Source organism: Bactrocera oleae, chromosome 6 (genome assembly GCF_042242935.1).
Source record: "Bactrocera oleae isolate idBacOlea1 chromosome 6, idBacOlea1, whole genome shotgun sequence".
Classification (NCBI taxonomy): domain Eukaryota; kingdom Metazoa; phylum Arthropoda; class Insecta; order Diptera; family Tephritidae; genus Bactrocera; species Bactrocera oleae.
Window position 1 is genome coordinate 40005709 of NC_091540.1, and position 9180 is coordinate 40014888.

The 9180-nt window shown below is 36.9% G+C and overlaps 2 protein-coding genes across 2 annotated transcripts; both read right to left on the bottom strand.

The window, feature by feature from the left end:
• Positions 1–1704: 1704 nt before the first annotated feature.
• Positions 1705–2106, bottom strand: LOC106616934 (cuticle protein 16.5-like). Its single transcript, XM_070111962.1, has 2 exons — positions 2095–2106; positions 1705–2019 (listed from the first exon to the last, which is right to left on the bottom strand). Exons 1-2 carry the CDS (start codon positions 2104–2106, stop codon positions 1705–1707), a joined length of 327 nt encoding a protein of 108 aa, XP_069968063.1.
• A 4128-nt stretch (positions 2107–6234) lies between these two features.
• On the bottom strand, positions 6235–6855 carry LOC106616949 (vitelline membrane protein Vm26Ab). The gene is made up of 2 exons (XM_014233884.3): positions 6755–6855; positions 6235–6630 (listed from the first exon to the last, which is right to left on the bottom strand). Exons 1-2 carry the CDS (start codon positions 6764–6766, stop codon positions 6322–6324), a joined length of 321 nt encoding a protein of 106 aa, XP_014089359.2. The 5' UTR covers positions 6767–6855; the 3' UTR covers positions 6235–6321.
• Positions 6856–9180: the final 2325 nt, after the last annotated feature.

Sequence of the window (9180 nt, forward strand, 5' to 3'; positions counted from 1 at the left end):
CAAATATAGAAATATGGATGCATAAAGGTGTATGAGTATTTTCTTCTCATGAAATTCTCATTTACTTTCGCGCCAAAAAATTGTACCGGCTAACTACGGTAGCAACTAATGAGGCCGCCGGGCATGGCGTAAAATTGAAATGCAGCACCGCGTGTGTATGTGTGTGTAAACGTACCAGAGAAGAAAACCCTTTTTGACAGAAAATAAGACACGATTTGGGATTGGTAGAAAAGTAGAATTAAAAAAAAATAGAAAGGACTGCACTGAAGCTAGAATACCTCTCACAAATACCTTTAAGAGATTCCTTTAAGAACTTGATTTTGATCGGTCAGTTTGTATGGCAACTATACTTGTATGCTATGATCATCCGATTTGAACAAGTTCATCAGAGATTGCATTGCTTATTTGGTCGTTCCATGCCAAATTTCGTGAAGACGTCTCGCCCAATAGAAAAGTTTTCCATACAAGCACTTGATACCTAATGTTCAGTTTGTATGACAGCTATGTGGTATAGATAAGATATCGACGGTTCCGACAAATGGACAGAGAACAGACAGACGGACATGGCTAAATCGACTCAGCTAGTCACGCTGATTATTTAATTTTATATATTATAGAGTCTCTGATGTTTCCTTTTGGGTGTGTTGACCAGTAAGATCTCTAACAATTGCGGCAATATGGACCTTACTAAGAGCAAATTGTTCAGCGAATCTTCTGCGTTCTGCACTAGGTCTGAAGGATCTAGCGGTCACACGTGGTCTCGTTGTTGATCAGCACTTGGTAAGCTCTCGCAAAGTTCAGAGATCCAGCGATGGTAAAGGACCACGGAAACCCAACTCGTACCCAATCCGCTGTTCCAAAGGAATGTTATTTGAACAACTCGGTTGATGAGTTTTGAAGACATAAATTTTAGCTAACTATGGACAGTGCTATCTCCGCCGTTCAATTATTTTCACTAGCTGTGCCATCCTTAAGAACATACATTTTATCTTGTCCTGGATATTTCCCAAATCTGCTTATTTCACATAGTAGGGTTTCACTGTGAAATGCACTGTTCCCACCCAGTTTGGTTGCGAAAAGCTCAGCATAAAGATATATTAGAGATTGAGAACATGTCCATTTTCCAAAATGTTTAAAAATTTCTTAATTGGGTCAAGCCCAATATTTGGTAAGGAAAAATTTCTCATCTGCCACTTTGGCTTTCTGGAGTTGGTAGACGGAGTCGTAGAACCAGGTTGAATCAATACAATCTGGGTTGCATAAACAAGCTTAATATGTTACGGTAACTTAGAGGACACTTAATCAGAAATCAGAAATGAAAGTGTTTCATTTGTTTTTGGTATAATTTTGCCACTGTCCTAAACTGATAACATCAAATTCAGATTAAAATCAATTTTATCTCAAAAATATTAAAAAGTGGGCTCGGTTTTCAGAACACTTTGGCATCTTTTTCTTTTGCAGCAGACTTTTTAACCTCCTTCCATGGGTTAGCCTAAAGAACAGCCTCCTCCTACTGCAGTTAATTACATCAAACCCTGCCTACCTGCATCGCAATGAATATAAGAAATTAATCAATGACAAAATGAAATGTTTCGAGGCCATTTTATATAATCTACAGGTTCACTTTATTCCGCTTAACAACATTTGGTGCATCACTTTTAGAAAATAGAATTCTCGTTAACTTAGTATCACAAAATTTCCTATCTATTTGCGTAGCACAGCAACCGCGGGCGCTGAGGCAGCCACTACTGGTGCGGCGGCATAGGCGGCAGGGAAAGCGGCGGAGTGAGCAATCGAGTGCGCTGAGTAGGTGCTGGCATAGGGAGCGACGTAAACAGCATATTTGGCGGTGTGGGCGAGGGGGGCAGAGTAAGCAGCGGCGAATGGAGCGCCATAGGCAGCAGCAACTGGGCCAGCAGCTAATGGAGGGGAGTAAGCCAATGGAACTGGAACAGCCAAGAGACCGGGCTTGGCAGCACCGAAGGTGACAGCGAACAGAGCGAGGAAGCAGACAGCGAACTAGAGGAAGGATTAAAGTAAAGTTCTTTATTATAAAAATCTTAAATAATTTTACAATTTAACTGTGGAGCTCACTAATTTGGACATGTTGATTTAGCTGAAGATTGGACTTCTTTACAATTGAAATAGTATGGAATTGTGAATTCGTTGTGCAGACTACTTAATTTTATACGAAGTTCAAATAACTATCTTCGTCTTATTCGCACACATTGCACTTCCAACCAAACCTTGAAGTGCCCAAAAGTAACGGGTTTATAACAACAATTGAATGCGTCATTGTTTGCTATTGACTTTGATTTTTAATTGTTTAGGAAGTTTCCAAAGTCTGTGTCTATAACATTTTCATTATTGCCTTTGACGATGCAAATATTTGTTGCAATTAAATTTGCATGCGCTAAGGCCGAATAAATGCAGACACCTTGCTTCTTATGCTAAGCGAGTGCTCGCTTTGCGCTCAGCCATAAAAGGTATTAGACGCGCACCTTTAATGTCTCAATAAGTAACCCAGTAACTAAGTACAATAAATACGTGACAAGAACTCGGTGAATTGTGGGCTTAAGACCTAACCAAGTCATTTATCGACTTATAGAAAGAGCTTTCCATTTGTACTTAATAGGTATTTAGTAAGCATAGGATGAGGACTAAATATATTGGTCGTTGTTTTCCAGATGCGTAAGAAATTTAAAAATTTGTGGAATTTGTTGCTATCACATCAATTCTCCATGAATTTATAAATTTTATTTTCTCGTAACATCTTGCTACCGAGAGTAGATTAGTTTTGTTTACCTTACGGTTATTTGCAACACCTTAAAGTAATCGAGATAGATATGGAGTTATACATATATATATATAAACTAGAAGACCCCGGCCACGCTTTGCTGTGGCTAAGGTATAATTAAATTATATTGAGTAAGCAGTTTAATTTAATTACAGCATTTTTTTCTGTCTATAAAGCTCGATTACCGAGCCAGTTATGATTTAAATAATTATTTTGTGCGACTGGGAAAATGATATTAATTAATTTTGTCCCTGTACAATAGTGTTGAAATTGGCTAGAAGTTTAGGGCATTTCGTATTTAGTTGCAGTTAGTATATGAAAGCTAACTTCTATTCTGAAATCTAACTCATAGTATACATATTTTATTATTATTAAATACTTACATTAAAATGAAATCATCACTGGTATTATTAACATCACCATCAAAGTCGGTACATTTAATTGTGGCGAGTAATTTTCAAAAATTTGTAAATTAGTGCGATAGAATTTAATTAAGTGACCACATTTCCGAACAAACGATGCTCTTTCAATAAAGTCTATGGCTGTGAATGACGATGACATTCGTTACGTGCGTTTTTTATAATATCCAAAATACAATGTATTTTTTCAATCTTTCTGAGACATTTTCTTTTTTTTTCCGTAAGTACCTTCTACACAGGATTAGAAAACCACAAAAAAACAGCCAAATCGGTCTAGCCGTTCTCAAGTTATAGCGTGACAACGGGAAAAAATTTTCATTTTTATATACAAGTATATAGATACGCAGGGTAACGAGACGAGTTGAAATCTGGGACACTGTCTGTAAGTCCGTCCGTTCGGGCAAGCGATAACCTGAGCAAAAAATGAGATTTAATATTCATTTCTGATAAATCTCTGAAGCTATATCGACCAAGTTTACTGAGGTGGAATACTTTTCACTCCCCATATATCGGTTATGTTGAAAACAAATAAAGTGCAATAACTCACTCATATGGTACGGATGTGCTTCAGAATTCGGTGTACCGATTAACAGCCTTGTATGACTTAATATCTATCTTGATTAGTTTTGGATGATACGATATTATAATATGTAGCAAGATGTTGCAGGAGTAAAAAAAATTTTAACTTCGGCTGCACTGATGCTGTGAGACCTTTCACAGGTGCTTTTATTAAAACATACAATTTATGGTGCCTAGATGTTTAGAGAATGGCGGTTAAACGCTTCTGATTCCATTTAAAAAGGCCTATTTGGAAAATTTTCTTTTGGGTCAACAAGGAGTGTATACCAAATACCTCTGTTTTGTACTTATGCGATAGCCGAGGCTAGACAGAATACAGGACTAAAAAAGTCTGGCCTTTGAGTGCGAATTTGTACCGGGTAGTATGAATGTGATTAATGCCCTTCTAATAGCCAGAGACCGCATTATATTACCCACTCTTTATATAAAGTTACAACAACAAACAAGGATGAGGAATGTTTTAAATATATCAGTAAAATATTTCCGAAATTGAGCATAGAAAAAACTAGAGCTTTTATTTTTGGACATTTTAATGATTGTATGACAGATGAGGAAAAATTGCATGGATTGAATTTATTTATATGGGTTGTGCAAAATTTCTCATTTCAAGCAGCTCATGTTGTACTTCCAGAGACAGTGATGTAACGTGAGCTTCTATATGCACTTCCTCTTCAGCCATTTAGACCGCTTCAATGAAAATTAAAGTGACTTAAGCGAAAAAAAGGAGAATGCTTTCAACAGGATATTCGCACTATGGAAGAGCGACACCAGGGTAATTGGAATGAAAATGATTACTGTTGGAGCATTCAAAACAAGACTCGTGCAAAAAAAGCACATAAGTCCTTTTCATGTTAGGTAAGAGCAATATACTTTTTTTTATTGTATTTTTGGCTAAAAATGTAATATGTTCAATCTATGCCAAATTTTGTGAAATAAAAAAAGTATTTTAAGAGGGTCATGAGTTTGATGGATCAGTTTGTATGATAGTTTTAGTGGTCCAATTAGAAATTTTTTTTCGGAGACAGCAATATTGCCTTGGAAATAAACCATGCCAAATTTCTTGAAGATATCGTCAAATGAAAAGGCTTTCATCGATCGTTCAGTTTATATGCCAGCTATATTCTATTGTAGTATGATCTGAAAAGTTTCCAATATTGCCTTAGACAATAGCACCGGTAAACACTATTTTTTCACAAGACTTCTGTGATGATTTTTATTCATGTTGGTGTACCCTGATTAACAATATGTAATACTAGTTTGTCCCCATATACGTGTCTTTTTTAAATAACTTTATTTATACGACTGTATAACTGTTGCATTCGACTAACTTTTATCATATTTACTATCTGAAGTTAGTGACCCAAGTTGTGAACCAGTCCACAAATATGGCAACGGGAAATTTTCTGGGAAACCATAAATCGGAAAATTACAAAGACATAATAAATGAACTAATAATTTCATATAAAGCTTTGGAGTAAAATATGTCCTTCAAAATACATATGCTGGGCTCTCATCTGGATTTCTTTCCGGAAAATTTGGGTGCTGAGAGTGACGAACAAAGGGAGAGGTTCCATCAGTATATAACCTTACTGGGAAGCAAGGAAAATGGAGCGCTGAAATGCTAGCAGATTATTGTTGGAGACTTGAAAAAGACCAACCAGAAGCCAACTTTTCAGGAAAATCATAATTAATTTGTATCTTACGCAATAGTTTCTCCAAATGCAGCTAATTTTCGTAATTTAAAAAAAATATGTACTAATAGGTTTTGCTATCACAAGAAAACCTGACGTGGCAGTTTTTTTTCCATTCACATATTATTGTTTAATGAACTTAGTAGATTCAAAATTTGATATGAGTTTTGATGTGACAAAAAAGTTGAAATTTATTTACCATTACACTGACCATGTAAAAATCTCGTCAAATGACAAAGCTTTCCATGCAAGCACTTGTTTCCGACCATTCAGTGTTTATGGCAACTGTATGATATAATGATCTGATCTGAACAATTTCTTCGGAGAATACATTGTTGCCTCAAACAATAACTCATGCCTAATTTCGTGACGATTATCAGTTTATATGGAAGCTATATGCTATAGTGGTCCGATGTCGGCCATTTCGACAAATGAGCAGCTTCTTAGTGAGGAAAGGAAACTTTCAGATCGATAGCTTAAAAACTGAGCGACTAGTTCGTATATATACAGACACACCGACAGGCAAACGGATATGGTTAAATCAACTCAGCTCATCATGCTGAACATTTATGTATATATTTTATAGGGCATCCGATATTGCCTTCTGGGTGTTACAAACTTAATATGCCCTATTCAGGGCATAATTAAGGGCACATACTAAAAATGCTGCAAAATCGCAATTATGTAGCTTCATACCATTCATAATATTTTGTCTTAAATGAATTATGGTAAATGATATATGCATAAGTATTGTATTATTTTTTTCTGATTATCAGCTTTATTCCATTGCAAAGGTTCATATTAATTTCGAAACTTCAGTTTTCAAAATTCTCCTCTATTTCTTCAAGACAGCAACAGCTGGGGCAGCAACTACTGGAGGGGAAGCATAGGCAGCTGGGAAAGCGGCGGAGTGGGCAATGGAGTGAGCCGAGTAGCTGCTGGCGTAGGGTGCGACGTAACCAGCATATCCTGCGGTGTAGGCGAGGGGGGCAGAGTAAACTGAGGCGACTGGAGCGGCATAGGCAGCAGCAACGGGGGCAGCGGCAAATGGAGCAGAGTAAGCCAATGCAGCTGGGGCAGCCAACAGACCGGGTTTAGCAGCACCGAAGGCAACAGCGAAGAGAGCGAGGAAGTAGACCGAGAACTGCAGAAGACAAAATTATATTTATTTATTTTTTTATTAGAAAGAAACGCCAGTGAAATCGGCAGTGTACATAAACTTTTATATATTGAATACAATAAAAATATTCCATTTTATTTTAGCATACCAATTTGAACATTTTGATAGCTGTGTGTTTCGCTGAAGATTTCACTTCTTTGATGTCAATTGTTCGTCAACCAGTTACTTTTATACGAAATTCATCATCCCATCAACATTCAACTAATGCTTTGAGCGCCCTTACAATTAACCTTGATTACTGTTAGAGTACGGGTCTATACTAGCAATTGGGCAGCCATGAGCCAATGCTCATTATAAACTTTGTGCGGATTTACACGCAGCGCACGCAAGTGCTCTCTCTCTCTCTCTTCATCGGTATTTAGTAGTAACGTTGCCATTCATAAAATTGCATAGAGTTTAAGTCTTTATAACATTGTGCTAAATTAGGTGGTAATTAATTGCTATAGCGATCTATCATATATACGACTGTCGGCTCTTATTGTATTGGTTAAGGTACATACTTTTATGGCATTCCTTTACCTGGGCCTTTCCATTTGTTTCAAACATATTAGTAAAGAGTATGAATTTTAATCAAACCTCTCAAAGTAGCAATTTTATATGCTTATACTATACTTGCAAGTAAAAATAAAATAAAGTAAATTAAGAGTAGGCTGTTGTTAGTAATGCCAGTGCGTTAAACTTCTTCATTCTCTCAGCAGGCAATGCTTGGAAGTCGTCATAATTGAGAGGTCATTGAAATTATCAACCTGAAATAAACTTGAGGTATAACTTAAAAACAAGGAATGAACGTAGGACAGAGCTAAGTTCGAAAGCAGTTCTATAGTTTTGCAATATGAGAAGATCAAAAGCGTAGAAATTTTTCCAGATATTAGAAAAAACTTATATATACAATAAATATGTTACATATGAATTCATTATCGATTGATCGCTTCATTCACTATAAACGTTTAACCATGTAGTGGTTATTAAAATATATTTCTTTTATCTTTATGAAAATAACACTTATATCAAGCTATATAAACAATGTAAATTCAACTGAAAAGTCGAATATCACAATATTGGGTTTATCGGGGCTAGGTGAAAGTCGAAACTAATTCATTGACCTTTACTTCAGACATTAAACTAAAGTATTTTCGAGAACTAACAATTTGGAGAAACTAGGGCACGAATTGTTGAAGGCCTTTGGTATGCAACAGGGGTAACTCACCCACTTTTGTCACGACATTCAGGGAGGCCACAAATCCGATCGCACTTTTCTGATCACAGGTACATTGCGTTCAGTCTGGACGTAACGCGTTCTCATGACGTCTAAACGTCTCTTCAAAAAGGCCCGTACGAGCCGGGCAACTAATGATTTGACTTTGTACAAAGTAGAACTCACAATGTACAATTCCGTTATAAAAACTGCCAAATGTCTTCATGAAGAGGACTTTGCGGCAAGGGGCCATGCATCTCGCAAAGAACCTCACTCCCCTGCGGTACTTAAAGGATGGAAATGGTAGCTAGACTCTGAGCAGCCCGGACTCTATCCTTCCTGCACATTTTCCGAGCAATCCTTTTCAGACGCATAGAAGCTGGGTACTTAGATAACTGCGAGCTTTGAACCTGCATTCTGGAATCCTCGCTGTCGCTTCTCTGCTCACATACCTTCGGGGGAAGGACTTACTGGAGGAGAGGAGCGGAAAGATTTTTACGGATGGATCATGCGGTAAGAGATAACATTTTACCGGAAGCCAGTTGCATCAGCTACCTGGAAGAAAATGAGATAGAATAATTTCAACACTTCCTTATCGAATCCGCCTTCGTCAGATTTAGGCTAAAACACCTCAGATCTCATACTTTAAGCCTTCCAGGTGAAATAGAAATAAAGTATCTAAGACAATTTGTGATAGGTTCAAGGCGCTTTATCGATAGCTGATATCCAACCACAGGAGCTTTTATCATTTGGCTTCACAAAGAACTAGACATAGCAGTCTTAGTGTGATCTCCCGCCATCTTTTACATCGATTCATGTGCACCCTTTCGTGCCATCTTTATTATAAAAGTTAATTCCTCTGACGTTTTAGGTCTGCATCATGATTTTTGACTTAGTTATAGTAATTTATATCTTTTAAGTAACAGTCAATAATACGATTCAAAGCACCATCGCAATACACACCACCTCAGTGTGTCAAAGATTGCATATACCAGGTTTTATTACGATATCTAAATTTTTGCTGAAGTCATCGCGTACAGGTACAGGCGAATGAACGGACAGACAGGTATCTGAAATTCAATTTTTCAAATATTCCTGATTTCAAAAATTTATCCATAGGCGCCCTTATGGTTGAGCCTACAAAACTCACCAGCTATTCAGAATTACATTTGGTATTTAATATTCTCATAAGACCTTCTTGCTACAATTTCCAAATTGAACCACGACCACATCGATTGCCCAAAGGAAGTCATTTTAAATTATTTGTTATTTATCCATTTGACTTTATACCATTTCGTTAATATATCTTAGCTATAAAT